This window comes from Carassius carassius, chromosome 39 (assembly GCF_963082965.1).
Source record: "Carassius carassius chromosome 39, fCarCar2.1, whole genome shotgun sequence".
In the NCBI taxonomy this organism is placed as follows: domain Eukaryota; kingdom Metazoa; phylum Chordata; class Actinopteri; order Cypriniformes; family Cyprinidae; genus Carassius; species Carassius carassius.
This window is the reverse complement of record NC_081793.1, coordinates 28334776-28353375: the sequence shown is the minus strand read 5'-3', so window position 1 is coordinate 28353375 and position 18600 is coordinate 28334776. Positions and strand designations below refer to the sequence as shown.

At 33.6% G+C, this 18600-nt stretch overlaps 1 protein-coding gene across 5 annotated transcripts in view; it reads left to right on the top strand.

Moving 5' to 3' along the window:
* Nucleotides 1-18600, top strand: part of LOC132121731 (calcium-activated potassium channel subunit alpha-1a-like) — an 86768-nt gene that overhangs the window by 44057 nt on the left and 24111 nt on the right. For all 5 annotated transcript variants that reach the window (XM_059531458.1, XM_059531460.1, XM_059531459.1 and 2 more), the window contains exons 4-17: nt 201-294; nt 1295-1406; nt 5355-5430; nt 6483-6558; nt 7025-7195; nt 10478-10569; nt 12587-12697; nt 12835-12940; nt 13996-14078; nt 14172-14241; nt 16175-16330; nt 16409-16518; nt 16863-16931; nt 18410-18496. In XM_059531458.1, coding sequence (XP_059387441.1) covers nt 201-294; nt 1295-1406; nt 5355-5430; nt 6483-6558; nt 7025-7195; nt 10478-10569; nt 12587-12697; nt 12835-12940; nt 13996-14078; nt 14172-14241; nt 16175-16330; nt 16409-16518; nt 16863-16931; nt 18410-18496 — 1413 coding nt within the window. The remainder of the gene's footprint in view (nt 1-200; nt 295-1294; nt 1407-5354; nt 5431-6482; nt 6559-7024; nt 7196-10477; nt 10570-12586; nt 12698-12834; nt 12941-13995; nt 14079-14171; nt 14242-16174; nt 16331-16408; nt 16519-16862; nt 16932-18409; nt 18497-18600) is intronic.

Genomic DNA, 18600 nt, shown 5'->3' with positions numbered 1-18600 from the left:
ATGTATTGATCGATCAGCCAATGCTTTAATGAAATAATCCTTAATGCAGATGTGAAAGATTCAAGCTATAAAATTAGTGTCAGATCATTTACATGCAGTATTGACTTCCAGGTTATTGCAGTAAAGTTGAAGGATTTATACTGTATTTCACTGAACCTTCATTAAAGTGAACGTTGGCCTGTTTTTCTGTGTTTAAACAGACCCATTGAATCCTGTCAGCAATTCGACAAGGACTACACTCTGCAGATCGATATGGCCTTCAATGTGTTTTTCCTCTTGTATTTCGGACTGCGTGTAAGTTTATTTAACATGTACTATACATATTTACAGATGCAGCTGTTTATTGGTTAATACGTTAAATATTAGAAAAATGTAGATTTGATTTGTTTTTATTCCAGTTTTAGTCATTTTAGTCATTCCAGTGTTTCTCATTTTAATGTAAGATTTTTTTTAAGTATAGGTTTTTCATCTAATATTTGTATATTTTATTATTTTAATATGCAGTTTATTATTCGGCAATTATTTATACACTTTTATATATTTATTAATAGTGTGAGTTAGCTTTTATTTTTATATATTATTTTAATTTAAGTTTTTGTCATTTTTTGTCATTTTAATTAGTTATTATTATATTATATTATATTATTTATTTCAGTGTTATTTTAGTATTAATTATATACTATTTTATATATATATATATATATATATATATATATATATATATATATATATATATATATATATATATATATATATATGTTATGTTTTAGTAATTTTCTTTGTCTTTTTTATTAGCTAAACAAATATTTAAGCTTGGGTTTTACATCTCATATTTATATATATTTTTACTTATTTCATTATTCAGTTTATTTCAGTGTTATTTTAGTATTAATTATATTATTTTGTATATTTCTTAATATTTAAAATTAGCTTTGATGCTCATATTGTGTATTAGTTATAATTTTGTATTTTCTTTTATGATTTTAATATTAGAAAAATATTTCTGTACAGCTTTGATTTGATTTTATTTAAGTTTTAGTAATTTTAGTACTTCAGCTTAAACTTATGTATTTTAAATGTATTTAATTTTATTTATTATTATTTAAGGTTTAGTTTTAAGCTTAGTTTATCTATTTTTTATAATTTTGTTTTATATTTTTATTATTTATTAATAGCTTTATTTCAATTACCAAACATTTTTTTAAGAGTTTTATTTTTTAATTAACAATAAAACTGGTTTATTTATATGTGTTTGTTGACGTGTGTTTTGTCTTTCTTTTGTGCATCTTCTCAGTTCATCGCAGCCAATGATAAGCTGTGGTTCTGGCTGGAGGTGAATTCAGTGGTGGATTTCTTCACCGTCCCGCCTGTGTTTGTGTCCGTGTATCTGAACAGGAGCTGGCTGGGTAAAACAGTCTCCCATTACTGACACTTTACCTCTTAATACCTGATTATTTCATCAGATTATGATGACCAGAGGGTGTCGGAAATGTAAAACCCACAGGCTGATATTATTAGATAAAGGTCTCTACCGCCCCCTGCTGGACATTACATGCATTAACTCTTAATCTGTCAGGAAGAACAATCTGTCACACACCATCCGTTACACCAAATCAGCTTATTCAGCAGCTCGCTGGGATTTGTGATCTCTGGCGTGCTGAGAATTAAAGAGACGTTCTCTAGAAATCCCCCTATTGTTTAGAACGGCTGATTGTTTGTTCTCATGCATCAAGTTTAAAGTTTTTTTGAGGGCACGTGCAGCTCAGGTCACATAAAAACCTTTAAATAATCATAAAACTAGAGCGGGAATCATTCAGCTGCTCGGAAACAGACAGGTTCATTAACTATTTTGCAATTACAGACTGTTTTTACTAATTTAGGTTAGAATTATTGTCTGTGGTGATGAAGCAGGATGCAGATGCCGTTCTTAGAGCCTAACCTGCACTGAACTGCTATACTCTTTTAATGAAGTGTGTTTAATTAATGGCAGAACAAGCACTTTCCCTGAATAATTCATGATTTTTCAAAGTAATGAAAAATCATTTACTTGTTTGGAGTAATTTTTAGAGCCAAAACCCATTTTCTTAATGAGTTGACTTGGTGTTGACTTTGTATTTCTGGAGATTTCCAGGATTTCTTTGTTTCGACTGTCTGAGAAAATCAGAGAACTGCGTCGTATCTGTTTCTAGAGCTTAGCTGGCCAGAAAGCTTTAGACTTTTATTCAGCAAGGACGCATTAAATTGATCAAAAGTGACGTTAAAGACATTTATAATGTTGCAGAAGATTTCTATGTCAAATAAATGCTGTTGTTTTTAACTTTCTATTCATCTGAGAAATTCAAAAAAAAAATGTATCGCTGTTTTCACAAAAGTTTTCAACATTGATAATAATCAGAAATGTTTCTTGAGCAGTAAATCATCATATTTGAATGATTTCTCAAGGATCATGTGATAAAAATAAAATTACATTTTAACAGATATTCACATAGAAAACAATATTTATAATAATATTGACATTTTTTGTGGTTTTTACTGTGTTTTTGATCAAATAAATGCAGACATGGTTCTTTAAAGAACATTAAAACATCTTACAGACTCCAAACTTTTAAGCTTTTAGTTAGTTTAAATAAAACTGATACATCAAAGTCTTGAAAGCGTTTACAAGCACGAGTGGTTTGGAAGGAGGCCTTTATAATGTAGGAAAAGCGCTGCTCTCTGCTGGTGATAAAGCAGAAAAGCACTAAATAAAAATGGCAAATATCCTCTGATTGGAGAACAGGCCTGTGTGCGACTGCTTTAGTGCTTCATCTCCCTCATGAACTGAGTCGTGGTCAAAGCGCAGCTTATGTTCTTCATGTCTGAGTCTGTTTTCACTGACTTTAATCCTCCTATAGGAACAGGAGGTCACGGGTCACAGCATCCTGCTTTAGTTATTATTTAGCTTTCATTGACTTAATGTCCTTTTGTTGGTACGTGTGGGGGTGTGTGTGTGTGTGTGTGTGTCCAGAACATGTTCATCCTGGTTTGGAGTGTTTTCATGCATCCAGTCTGTTTTTAAACATCAAAGATGTTCGTTTTGTGTTGCCGTCAGCTATAGAATGGTTGCTTAGCGACTGCATCGCAACATTCTAAAAGCCATTCAAAAACCGTTACATTGTATCGGTGAGTTCTGCACGTGCTGCAAACCCACTCAGAAGATCTTCAGGAGATGTTGGATCTTGGAACAGATGAAATATTTGTAGCTTGAATAACTGATGATTATAAAGTAAGAGTTTGTGACGGCAGCAGATGATGTGTGCATGTTGAACAGGCTTTGTGTCTGGCCTCCGCTTGCATCCCAGGACGATTCCTAAAGGAGCTTATGCTGTAATATCCTGATGAAAAGGGTTTGTTCTAAGCTTTCACTACATGACTACATCATCACAACTGGGATGTAGTTTTTTTTCTGGTTCATTTCGACCACTTTTCTGCTTAGAATGGCTTTCCCTTGGATTGAGACGGAGCTTCTTGCTGCTGCAAATTTGAAACTGTGAACTGGGAGCATTTTTGATCAGAATCATCGTCATGATCCCGACTAAGATGTTGGTGTACAGGAGCCCTGACGGGGCCACGCGCACCGAGGCCCTCCCGAACACACGCAGACGTAAGAAGTCCTGCGGCGAGCTCTTTCACAACGGCTACCGTGTGAAGATGCTCCACGCGCCGGTCTGTGAGAAAGACAAGCGTGACGACTTTCACCACACGCTGTCCTCCTGTTTCCATGCCGTCTTGTACTGGGGTAAGAACTGATGCTGGAATCAACACGGATTGATGGATGTTTCCCTGTGATCCAAGAACAAGGAGGCAGCGATCTATAATGAACAGAAATATTAATATATAACATACTATGTCCTAAAATAATTAGATTTACCTTTTTTATTTCAAATATGTTTTTAAAATCAATATATTTTTTAATTATTAAAATTTTTAAAACAATTTATTTTATAATGTTTCACAGCTGTGATGTGAAATACCTTAAATTTTGTTGGATATTTTTACATATTTTAATGAAATTAGGGAATATCAATGTCAGCTGTCCTGAAGGGCACCTGGTGAATTTCATAGGCTTTTCATAACTTCAAACAATTTATGTTTTGTATTATGATCTTTTTATGGCAACCCAGAAAAGCAAAATGTCCAAAATATAGTTATTGTGTCAGCATTGTAAGATGTTCTGTATGACTGAAAATTCAATATATTGAACTGAAAATGAGTTTGAAATCATTGATTTGTTCAATACTAAATAATTTTTTTTTCTTGATCTGATATATTGAAAACCCATGAAAATGTTTAATTAATCTAAATAGTATTAATAATAATAATAATTATTATTATTATTAACACAAATAAAAATAATTAACTGATGCACGATTTCCCCCACTATTTTGTCCCAGATCTCAAGAACAAGTGTTGTTTTTATTTTTTTGCTCATGTTTGTTTAATCATAGCGTATGAGCTAATCTTCGGAAGACTCTGGACAACATTTGAACCTTTTAATCATTCGTTAATGTCATTAATAATCATTATTCCACTAGGAATGCATAAAAATGAACCACGAGCGCCACAAGGGACAAAAGAAAGTTCTGTCAAAAACGTCATGCATTAGTTGTGCATTAAGCGAAAGTGCGTTGCATTTAGGGATACAATATTTGGCGCAGTATGCACTGTTGTTGATTATTACACGTTGACAGATGCAGCAGGTGTTTCATGTATACTGTGTCTAGTATGCATCCTATAGTCTGTAATGCAGAAATAGTATGTGCTGTTTAGTGCTTTCATCTGGAAAGTGACTGGATGAGTGTGTGTGTGTGACTCTTTTAGTGTTTGTGTGTTCATAACGAGCAAGGTCACCTCACTGAAGTCACATGTGTTTCTCTGAGGGTTGTTTTTTTTTTTTTTTTTTTTTTTTTTTTTTTTTTTTTTTTTTTTGCGCTGTAATGCTTCTGAAACCAGGGCTCAAATTTAGGCCCTTACGTCATGAATGTTGAGCGCAGATGTTGAGCCGACTGTCTGTCGCTCTGTCAGTCTAGAGAGAAATAAACTCCCTCCAGATGTGTTCAGTTCAGCGCTGTGCCTCTCAACATTCAGTGCTTTCAGCAGATATTTGCACATTCCTTGCGATACTTTGAAGGTTTTTCATTTTTGTAGCTGCGGTTAGTTTGTATTGTTTGTTAGTCGTGTTCTGAAGAAATCAGTGTCGGTGTTAAACATGGACGAACACTTCAAAGGTACGAGCTGAACTCGATTCTCTGTGTGTTATGATGTTCTGTGTCTTTAAGTGTGTTTCTTACTTGCTTCTGCTCTTTTTCATGCAGGACTGAGGTTCTTAAGAGCCTTGAGGCTGATCCAGTTTTCAGAAATATTACAGTTTTTAAATATCTTAAAAACAAGGTAAGAATCTCTTCAAGTGCAGCATGCGATTTCTGTACTCGTGTGAAAATAGCTGTTTATCATTCTTCACCTGCATGTTCTTTAGCCTTATCCTAGATCTTGAATGAAAATCATACTTTTTATAAATCGGATACCATTTTATAATCTATGTACATTTGTTTTTTATATATCATGCTTTGTAGATTTCTTTATAGTTATTTTAAAGTGTGTGTTCACAGAGAATGGTTTGCTGTTTTTTTTTTCCAAAAACATGATTTTATAGAACAAAAAGTATAAATTCTTCAACTGACAAATAATTTAACTGCAATTTTGTCTTTTATTATATTATTTTATATAATATAAAACACTCAGAAAAGTCTTTGTAAATAGGGTATAATAGATAGTATTAATATAGATACATTTTCTGTATTGATTTTTCACAGGTGTTTCACCTGTATGTTGAATTATGCAATGCATTGTGTTGTTTTTACGGTTAAAGGAAATGGCTTAATAGAATATGTCTGGCCAAAAATGGCTGGTACCTTCTCCATTTTTCTATGATTTTTTTCTTAACATTTTTATTTTATTTTATTTTATTTTTTATTATTATTTTTTTTTATTTATATATATTTTTCTCATATTTTTTTATTTTATTTTATTTTATTTAATTTTATTTTATTTATATTTTTTTCATATTTTTTTATTTTTATTTTATTCCTGTCGTGCTTGAATATCTTTGACATTGTGCTCAGAAATCTGTCCGTCTCCCTGTAGCTTAGATCCAAAGCTTTAGCGCAGATGTCCAGAAGAGCTTATTGTGAATGAATAATCTCACTGTAATTAATTCAAATGGAGAGGTGAAATCTGAAATGATTTTTGGACTAAAATTGGCCAGTATTATACAAAGCACTTAAAGCAGATCTGTTCTTTTGCAAATGTTTTGTTTTTTTATGAAAGATTTAGCAGGCTTTCCAAAATATGCTCTGGTTGAACTCAAAATGATGTGCAGTGTTGGTTCAAAAATGTTGATTCATGTGCGTTGATGTGAGTATTTCTAAAATTTGTTTTTATAGCAACTCCATAAAGTTGGTGAATTTGTGCTCAATCTTTATAAGCACATGGCTGACGGCTGCGGGCTTCATACATTTGGTAAGTCAATCGCATCAGGATTAAACTGGATGGTGAAAAGCTACTGATGAATCATTCACAATAACACCAAGACTGTGTACTGAGAAAGAGGAATAGTTCACCCAAAAATAAAGGTGCTTTGAAAATGAAAATGAAAATGAACAGCTGATAAAACCATCACAATAATCCACAGCACTCCAGTCCATCAGTTAACATCTGGAGAAGACAAAAGATGAAACACATCCAGCATTAAGATGATTTTGGATTATTGTGATGTTTTTATCAGCTGTTTGGACTCTCATTCTGACGGCACCCATTCACTGCAGAGCATCCATTGATGAGACACTGATGCAATGCTACATTTCTACAAACCTGATGAAGTTTTTATTTTTATTTTGGGGAGAACTCTTCCTATAATTGGATCAGTTTTGATTTCATGTTAACAATTGCTTAAGTAGAAATACTGAGCCTGCTTGTGTGTTCTCAGGTGGAAAACTCAGGGGATCCTTGGGAAAACTTCCAAAATTCCCAACCGCTTTCCTACTGGGAGTGTGTGTACTTACTCATGGTAACCATGTCCACAGTGGGTTATGGAGATGTTTGTGCTAAAACAACCCTCGGCCGCCTTTTCATGGTCTTCTTCATTCTCGGAGGATTGGTAAAAAGCCTATATATGTAGAAGAAATCCCATAATAATTCACCCACATCCTGCATTTCTGCCTCTGATTATCAGGTCCTCAATCATTGTATCCTTGACAACCAGAGCTGGAAAACCAAACCCAGATTTTGCTTCAATCCCATCCAAACGTTCCCAGCTTCTGCTCGTCAAGATCTTCATGTGTTATACTGCATTGCGTGTTTTTGGCTCCCAAGTCATTTTTATTTTTTTAATTTTAAATGCTATATTTGTTGATTTCTTGTGATTTCAAGTGGAACCATCATTAGGGAGTACAAAGTAATTCTGTTTGTAGAAATCATGACTGACTGTGGTTTTAGACGACCCGACCCAATTTACCCCCACCCCAACTCCAACAAACTCTATGAAGGGTCGAGATATGAGACACACTCCGTTACAGTGTCAACATACATCATACGACTGTCTTAAATTAAAATAGAATTTTAATAAAAAATAATTGTAGAAATAAATACAAATATGTACAGGTAAATCAATTAACTCAGATAAAATTATTATTTATACATATTTATATATATTAAATATATTTTGTAAATATATTAAAACTAACATTAATATCAATATGAATAATTTTTCATAAAGTTTTATAAAGATTATACACAGATTATAAAGATAGATATTAATTGTAGTGAGAATTGCAGTGCTTTTATTTTCATTTAGTATTCAGTTTATATTTCATTTTATATTCATTTAGTGCATTTCGATTTGTCTCATTTATAATGATTTATTTTGTCGGTGGTCTTTTCGAAAGACAATCCACTGCTTATCTGAAAGTTTTAAGATCAGTTTATTGCCATGAGATTTATAATGTAAATACAGTAATAAAATATTAATGTTTAAACGTTAATATTTATAATGTTAAAACATTAATAATTTCAATTGTTATTCATATTTGATATGCAAATGTTACTATATAAATACATAAACAATTATATTAATTACTAAAATTGTTTTTTTTTTTAATATTGTAATATATTAAAATGTATATCTTATTATTAATAATTCTTATAACGTTTGTAAAGACAAATATATTTTGCCTTTTAATTGTACTATGTAAAGTCATTTTTCTACATAAATTATGGACACATTCATTCCAATTTGCCTCATTTATGATTCAATTGGCCACTTTAATAAATAAATGAATGAATTAATGAATTAATAAAAATTTCAATAAAAATCTGTTTCACTGACAATTCACTGCCTATATAAAATTATTATATTTTTTTGTAAATTTATTACATTTTAATATTAAGAATTTTTCATAAAGTTTGTAGATTTTGCTAGTAGTTGTAGTATATTGTAACGCTTGAGAGATTCCTGTAATGTAAAGTGTGTTCATATCTGCTCGGCGTAAGAGTTTGTTTGGACTAAACATGGCTCTTGAGGTTCCTCCTTTACATCTCCGTGTTCCCTCTTAAAACGGCAGAGCGAATCTCATCTGTGGCTTTTCTTCTCTACAACACGGATATCCTTTAAAACTGGGATATTTGTCAAACAGAATGCTTTTACTTTTATCCTAAAACCTTCCAGCCTCTGAATTCTGGGCAATGCATGAATACAAGCATTCTGACTCTCACTGTTACTCAATCTGTCTGCATTTTAAAGCTCCAGTATTTAACACTTAAAGGGATAGTTTGTGCTAAAATGATCAATCTGTCGTCGTTTACTCAGCCTCATGTAGTCTCTTTCTTCGATGGAACTTGAAAAAGTCAATTTTAGGAACAACTTGACTGCTTTTCAGTACAATGAAAGTGAATGGGGATTAAAGTTACAGTCCATGACTTGTTCTTCAGACAAGAAACATGTGACTTCAGAAATCAAGTCACAGATAATTAATAAATAAATAATAATAAAACAGGAAAATATGAGAATCAGTGATACAGACTTCAAATATGAGATGAATTCTGCGTGAATGCATCTTTCCAATTGGCTCCATTTAAAATAATTAATTTTGTTGGTGTAATACAAACAAAATATATAACAACTATAAGTGTTTTTGAAAGAAAATCCACTTCTTATCTGAGAGTTTTAAGAACTTATTGCCCTAATAATTAGTTTTCATATAAATAAAGTAATATAATATTGATGTTGAAACATTGTTTTCATATAAATATTACATTTATATACTAATGTAATTATTGAAATATATATATATAAAAATAATGATATTCATTAAAATGAATAAAGATAATTATATAAAATATTTTATACACACAAATAAACATTTTCTACATAAATGCACGGATGCCACATTTATAATGATAAATTTGCTTGGTTTAATGCAGTGTGTGTGAGTGTGTGAGTGTGTGTGTGTGTGTGTGAGTGTGTGAGTGTGTGTGTGTGTGTGTGTGTGTGTGAGTGTGTGTGTGTGTGTGTGTGAGTGTGTGTGTGTGAGTGTGTGAGTGTGTGTGTGTGTGTGTGTGTGTGAGTGTGTGTGTGTGTGTGTGTGTGTGAGTGTGTGAGTGTGTGTGTGTGTGTGTGAGTGTGTGTGTGTGTGTGTGAGTGTGTGTGTGTGTGTGTGTGTGTGAGTGTGTGAGTGTGTGTGTGTGTGTGTGTGTGTGTGTGTGTGTGTGTGTGTGTGTGTGTGAGAGAGAGAAACAACTATAAGTGTAAAAGAATTTACTGATTATCTGAATGTTTTAAGACCATGTAGTTTATGTAAACTGATTAATAAATTATTAATAATAAAGTATTTTAATATGAATGCATCTTATTGATTTATATAATTCTATAAAAATGTAAATTAAATACATACAAAAAATGTAAAATGTACAACATTTTTAAATGAACAATCTGTATTATACCGCCCTATAGTTCAGTTTATCAGATGGTGAAACGAGTTAAATTCTCTACATACTGTAGCGTCGTTATTCAGCTCCAGTGTTAATTCATTTCAGTTCAATAACACATTTTGCAAAATTCAGCTATAAAGCAGATTATTCAGTTCAAGTTTTGTCTTATCCATTAGTTTAGAACAGAAGACTTGAGATATAGAGCACTACTCTTATTTGTTTTTGTATTCTCAAAGCTTGGTCATCCATCATTTTCATTATATTGTAACGAGATGCTCACTGTTTATTATTTTATAAAAGCACCTTTTTCCGCTAAAGAAGGAAGGTCACATGAGAGGGTTTCGGCCGAGCTATCCCTTCAAGGCTCTTATTTCTGAAATGAAATCTCTCTTCAACTGAAGGTAGAAGCATTGGCAGACTTCTATTGTCCTGTGTCTCCTGTCTCCTCCTCCAGGCCATGTTTGCCAGCTACGTTCCTGAAATCATAGAGTTAATAGGAAACCGCAAGAAATATGGTGGTTCCTATAGTGCAGTAAATGGGAGAAAGTAAGTACCGCGGGTTGTGCTGTGTTCGCTCAGTGCGCTCAGCCCGTCTGCATGCACGTCTCTCTCTCTGTCCCATGCATGTAGGCAATGTTTGCTCGCTACGTGCCAGAAATCGCTGCTCTCATCCTTAATCGGAAGAAATATGGAGGGAGTTATAACTCGACCCGAGGAAGAAAGTAAGTCAAAGGCTCAAATGCACCGAACCTCTAATAAAAAAAAGGTTCTTATTTTCTGCAGGGTCTGGCGTGGAGGAGCGCGGACTCTGACCTCACAGGAAGTCGCTGTAGTGCTTCCTGTGACGTCAGAGGTGCTTCTCCACAGGAAGTCGTATTATTCTGAGGGTCTGGGGTCAAACGGCACAAATCATCTCATTGCTTTTCACGTTGTGTGAGTTGCTCATCGCTTACTGATTCGTGCTACGTGTGACACTTGGGCTTCTGCGTGTGGCGGTGGTTGTACATGTTGCATGTTCATCGCAAAGCGGTATTTTGTGTCTTCTGTCTGGCTGTATGAACCTTTGCTTTGGATATTCAAAACAAACAGAAATATATATATTTTTTTTTATCAAGGACGCATTTAATTGATCAAAAGGGACAGTAAAGGCATTTATAATGTTATGAAAGATTTCTGGTTTAAATAATACTTTAGATTTTTCTGTTCACCTGTGAATCCTGAAAAACAAAATGCATCACGTTTTCCACAGAAATATTGTGCGGCACAACTGTTTTCAACACTGATGATAATCAGAAATGTTTCTTGAGCGGTAAATCATCATATTTTCATGATTTCTGAAGATCATGTGACACTGAAGACTGGAGGAATGATGCTGAAAATACAGCGGAGCATCACAGAAATAAATTACACTTTAACACAGATTCACACAGAACACAGATGTTTTACATTAGAATAATATTTCACTATTGTACTGTTTTTATTGCGTTTTTGATCAAATAAATGCAGCCTTGGTGAGCAGAAGAGACTTTAAAAAAAAACCTTTGAATGGTATTGTAATTAATTAAATGCATACGATTAAATAATTATGCAAGAAATTGTGTTATGTTCAATTTTTTTATTGTTTTAGATAAAATGATATACATAGGATGTACATCTAAACTCACTGCTAATGACAAACATGCAAATACATTTTTTTGATCATTTATGATTAAATAAATGCAGACGTGGTGAGAAGAAAAGACTGTACCCACCTGATCTTTTGAATGATTGTAATATATACTGTTTTGATTTAGACTTTTTAGTATTTTCAAACTTTCAAGTGAATTATTAATTTTAAATAATACTAAATTAATAAGCCATTTTATGAGGTGTCACGAAATTCAACTATGCGTTACTATAATGTTTTGTGTCCTCTTATTTTTACGCCAACTAAAACAGTGTACAGATTTTATAAGAAACATACACTTACATTACTTGATAATTAATTACCAGCAGTCATTTTGATGGATTGCTCTTTTCAGACTATTTGAAGCTTCTCATCCTTGTTTGTTAAAATGCTCCGATGCTTTGGCTTTAAAGTCCCCATGAACTCAAGACTGGTGTTTTGTGGTTTTAGTCTATTCGCTTGGTGCTCATCTACAACCTATAATCATTTCAGCAGAGTTAAGCATTTAAAATATGTTGTCTTTCTCTTATGAGATCATCTTCGTTGCTTTAGATTATATTCCAATTTTTAGCCCATTAATTGTTCGCTAAAGTCTGAGTAGTGATTTTATGGGGTCTTTAACTTGTTACAGTGGCACTGCATTGCTGTTATTGCTTTGAACTCATTTGTTGTTGTTATTGTTTTGTAAGTAAATGTAGGACAAGCTTTGTTCTTGTTACAGCCTTAACCAATTAAATCCAGTTTCTCCAGAGAAAACCTACCCAGACTCCCTTTCAGTCTGATTTTGTTTAATTGTAAAGCTAAATGTTGAGTTAAACGTGTGATCTGGGTGGTTTTCTCTTTTGTTTTATCAGCTCTGGTGTTTTCTGATGAATACTCACCCGTTGCATTTCTCAGGCATATAGTCGTCTGCGGTCACATCACACTGGAGAGCGTCTCCAACTTCCTCAAAGACTTCCTTCACAAGGACAGGGATGATGTCAATGTAGAAATAGTTTTTCTCCATAAGTAAGTATAATATTGAAATTGAATGGAGTTTTCGTCTGCACTAAAGATTCGTTGTGAAGAACACTCCTGCTGCTCTGTTTTATGAGTGAGCGTCTTCGTCTCACAGTGCTGATGTGTGTGTGTGTGTGTGTGTTTAGTATTTCCCCTAATCTTGAGCTGGAAGCCTTATTCAAGAGACACTTCACACAGGTGGAGTTTTACCAGGGATCTGTCCTCAACCCTCACGATCTCGCTCGAGTCAAGGTATGGCTTTGATCCACCGTCTGCAGGCTGCTCATAATCATAGAAAATCTATGACCTAGACCTGCACTGTTAAACAAATTTAGTCGGTGCCATCATTTTTTTAAGTAATCAGATTGTTTGTACAAATGAAATAACTGACTGAAAAAAAAAATTGCTTTGACAAATTAGTGTAAAAAAAACATTACCATGACTTACTGATGAAATCATTTTTTACAGTGTGGAAATGTCACATAAATGGTAATTCTATGATATACACACATAATTCTATGATCATAAAAAAATCATGGAAATTCATATGGTGAATCTACCGTAGATTTTTCTCTTTATGCTCTGTTCTAAAATGATAAATCAGATATTGTTTCATGTGTAAAGCAGGGTTATTATAGTAAACTAAAAATATTGAAATAAAATACTGATACTTTACTGATATAAAATAAAATAATAAAAATATTTTGTTTTATTCCAGCTAGTTGCCAAGGCAACATCATTTTTGTTTAGTTTAAATTGAAGAACTAAAACTAAATAAACTAAAGCGAATAAAAAAATAATAATTGACTTATAGAAAACTATTACAAAATGACAAAAAGATGCTCTGCAAAAATCTAATTCAAAATATTAACAACAAAAATCTTGTATATTAATGATATTAAAATAAAACCGCTAGCCATTAGAAAATAATAATAAAAAATTATAAAAGCACCAAAAAATGACTGACTAAAATAGAGAATCTTAAAATAGCATCTAATTTAAAAAAAAGTACAAAATCTATAATACTGTATCAAGGATCCTAAAATAACACTTGGGTAGAATAATAGCTAATTCATAAGTGAATCTTGTTTTTCATGAGTCGTTTGAGTCGATTCAGTAATTGGTCTGAATGGTTTGCTAACAATTGCTCTGATTTATGCAATAATAAGCTCACGGAAAAGGAAATTCACTTGACAAAAATATGGGAACCCTGCAAACAGGAATTGTTTTAGCCCATTTACTTACATCCTGTAAAGTGTATTCACTTTTTAAAATTAGATCTGTTTTTTTTTATCTCATTTTTGTAGATTGAGTCGGCCGATGCCTGTCTGATCTTAGCCAATAAATACTGTGCAGATCCTGACGCTGAAGATGCATCCAATATCATGAGGTGGGACAGTGTTTTTAATAATTATTGCAGCTCAAAAATCAACAATGTTTGATGGCTTTCAGAAGATTTAAAGTGTGATGTGTGTTTTTCTAGGGTGATATCCATTAAAAACTATCATCCAAAGATCCGAATCATCACACAGATGCTGCAGTACCACAATAAGGTGAGAGTTTCCATATTGCCTTATATTACAGTCTTAAATCCACTTGTAATGTTATTTAACCTGTTAAATAACCCACCAGTGGGCCCACTTGCCATTACATGTTTTAAACAGTAATATCTTGGTCTGAATCTAAAGTAATCTTTTTTTAGGTTGAATTAAAAATAAAATACTGCCATACTGACCCTTAATACTTCTGATTGTGATGTCTACTTCATAAATATTGAGAAAAAATGAAAAAACATGTTTCAGGTCACTCAAACCATTTATGGAAAATGAAGGCGCCATTAAGTCAAGTCAAGTCACCTTTATTTATATAGCGCTTTAAACAAAATACATTGCGTCAAAGCAACTGAACAACATTCATTAGGAAAACAGTGTCAATAATGCAAAATGATAGTTAAAGGCAGTTCATCATTGAATTCAGTGATGTCATCTCTGTAAAGTTTAAATAGTGTCTGTGCATTTATTTGCAATCAAGTCAACGATATCGCTGTAGATGAAGTGACCCCAACTAAGCAAGCCAGAGGCGACAGCGGCAAGGAACCGAAACTCCATCGGTGACAGAATGGAGAAAAAAACCTTGGGAGAAACCAGGCTCAGTTGGGGGGCCAGTTCTCCTCTGACCAGACGAAACCAGTAGTTCAGTTCCAGGCTGCAGCAAAGTCAGATTGTGCAGAAGAATCATCTGTTTCCTGTGGTCTTGTCCTGGTGCTCCTCTGAGACAAGGTCTTTACAGGGGATCTGTATCTGGGGCTCTAGTTGTCCTGGTCTCCGCTGTCTTTCAGGGATGTAGAGGTCCTTTCTAGGTGCTGATCCACCATCTGGTCTGGATACGTACTGGATCCGGTTGACTGCAGTGACCCTCTGATCTGGACACAGACTGGATCTGGTGGCTACAGTGACCTCAGAATAAGAGAGAAACAGACTAATATTAGCGTAGATGCCATTCTTTTAATGATGTAGCAAGTACATAGGGTGTTATGGGAAGTGTTCCCGGTTCCGGTTTACCTAATTAATGCAGCCTAAAAATCCTTTAACGGATTTGGATATTAAAAGCATATTAGTATGTTATGTGTAAGCCAGGTTAAAGAGATGGGTCTTTAATCTAGATTTAAACTGCAAGAGTGTGTCTGCCTCTTGAACAATGTTAGGTAGGTTATTCCAGAGTTTAGGCGCCAAATAGGAAAGGGATCTGCCACCCGCAGTTGATTTTGATATTCTAGGTATTATCAAATTGCCTTTTTGAGTTTTGAGAACGTAGCGGACGTAGAGGATTATAATGTAAAAGGAGCTCAGTCAAATACTGAGGTGCTAAACCATTCAGGGCTTTATAAGTAATAAGCAATATTTTAAAATCTATACGATTAAATGGTTACTAATGGGGTTTGATGGTCATCTAGTGGAGAAGCTTGGTACTACACCCAAACAATCTCACTGAAAGCTCATTTTTTGAGATATCAACCTCAAATTTGGAACATAACTTGTTCAGAATTTTGGTTTTGATTTTCTAGCATTTTTTTGTAGTAAAACATGTTTTGTAAAATATATATTTTATATCAAATATAAATATTTAAATTATTATATTTGATATTTTCATAAACGTAAACTTCCACTTACCATGAACTTTTTTGTTTTAATATATAATAATATATATATAATTTAACACCTCTACAATAATCTGCCAAGTGTCTGCTTTAAAAAGAGACCAACCTTAAGTCTGTGCACCAAAGCATTCAAAATTTATAACCGTTTAAGTTGGAAATGTTATTTTCACGTCTATGTTCAAAAAGTGGAACTGACAGTTAACAGGTTAAAGTGACAAAATGTAGTTTTTCACCACCCTAACTTTATAACTAAGATAGATTTGCTATAACTAAGGGAGATTTGAGTTGTGGATTTTCAGTTATGTGTTTGCTGTTCTTGTCTCCTCCAGGCTCATCTTCTGAACATCCCGAGCTGGAACTGGAAGGAAGGTGATGACGCCATCTGCCTCGCCGAGCTAAAGCTGGGCTTCATCGCTCAGAGCTGTCTGGCACAGGGTCTGTCCACCATGCTGGCCAACCTCTTCTCCATGAGGTCCTACATCAAGGTCAGTCCACACATCAACAGCTAGAACATTACCTTTCGAATCCTGAGCATGAGAAACTCACAACTTTCTTTCGTTTAGATTGAAGAAGACACATGGCAGAAGTATTATTTAGAGGGAGTATCCAATGAAATGTACACGGAGTATCTGTCCAGTGCTTTCGTGGGGTTGTCCTTCCCCGCTGTTTGTGAGTAAGTATGATGTGTGCGGTTATTTTGACTCTTTTCCGTATGTTAGTATAAGAGTAAAATCATTAAAACTATGAAATAACACAAATTGAAGTATGGGAATGATGTAGTGAAAAATTTGCAAAAAAAGTTTGTTTTGCAAAGAATTCACATGACCCCAAAACTGCATATAAGCAATAGTGTTATGCTTAAGAACATGATGGATAATTTGCACATCTGGATAATTTGGCTGTAAAGTTACTGATGCAAATGTATATAAATGCGATAAATATATAAGGAAACATATATGTCTAATAAATGTGAATTTAAAGTGTACATTAGTTTTAATTGATCTTTTGTTTCTCTAGACTCTGCTACGTGAAGCTGAAACTCCTGCTGATCGCGATTGAATATAAATCAGACCAAAGAGAGAGCAGGTCAGTCATATTTATATATATGGTTTTAGTTTGAATGTTAATTAATGATAATTTACCTGCTGAAATAATTAATGTGTTGTTTAGTGTCCTCTTTATGCTGCATTTACTGGTTTGTCTTAATTTGGCTGCTGTTTGTGTGTTTGTTTCACACAGGGGTGGAAAATGGTATGAAATTATAAGGTTTCATTTGGTGTGGTCACGTCATGCCAAATTCTCTTGAAAATTTACTTGCCATGATTCCCTGAAACCTTCCTTCATGTTTTAGGGTCTCTTGTCCATGAAAGGTTTTTGTGCTTGGTTAAACGTTGAGATGGTACTGTAAAAGGCTTTTAGTCTGTACAGTACTATATATATGTGTGTGTAGATTTTCAAGGGATGCTTTCATTCAGTTTCTGTATTCTGGTCAAGCTGTGACAGTATCTGCCACTGCCCTTCTGAACATGTTTAATGCTTTTACTGTCAACAAATGTTTTATTTTCTGTAGTGACACACTTATGAAATGAAACATGCTGGATGTTTTTTGGATGGTTCATGCAAAAATGAAATGGCTGTCGTCATTTACTCACTCTCATGTCGTTCCAAACCTGTATGATTTTTATCCGTGAAACACATATAAAGGAGATGTTTGGCACAATGTTATTTTCCATAAAATGACAGTAGAAGAAGACAGACACTATCAAGCTCCACACAAGACAAAACACCACTGAACCATTCTAAACTATCAAATTTCAATTGTTTTTTGTTTAATTAAAATGCGCCTTTAAAAACGTTATTTGATTTCCTTGATTGCAAACGGCACTTTGGATGATCGTGATGCAGCTTGAAAAACTTAATCATAAATGAGATATGAGGAAGGGAAAATGATTAGTAAATTGTTCCTTTCACAAAGCTGTGGTATTACTAAGGCACTCTGCTAAACATCTCCTTTACTGTTCCATGGAAGAAAATAAGTCATATGTATTGTATCTTGAATGAAATGAGAGTGGAAATGGTGAAAGAAATGTCATTTTTGGGTGAACTTTTCTATGCTTGCATGTCTGATAACTAAGTAAACTAATACTTTGTGTTTGCATGCAAATGTCGTCCTAAAATGTTCATCAAAACCTTCATCACAACAAAAAGTAGTTTTACTAAACGTAATTTAATAAAAAAAAAAAAAGTAAATGCATGCCATCATTAAAATTATAATTAAATGTGATGCTTCTTTTTGCATTCTGGGTGATTTTGGGATTACTCTACAAACTCTTTATGTATTTAATGCCTTTTTTGGGTTATTTTCTTCTTCTTTAGATTTTCATCAGGTGTTTTCATCTATATTTGAATGTTTGATGATTTACACAGATTTATGGTTAATTTTTAAACTTGTGTCCACGTCATGGCATGAGCTGTCTCGTCTCCATAAGTGCAGAAATGATTATTTGGAGGGCAGTGTTACAGAATATATTCGGTGGATTGTGAGTGTTGTTTGTGTTTCACAGCACGCTAATTAACCCAGGCAATCATGTGAAGATGCAGGAAGGAACGCTGGGCTTCTTCATCGCCAGTGATGCCAAAGAGGTGAAGAGGTGAGGAAGTCAAAAAGTTTTTGTTGTGCCGTTCTTTACATATCCAGCAATAGATTGTCATCATATCAGTCATATGTTGTGTGGATGATTTGAATAAGATCAAA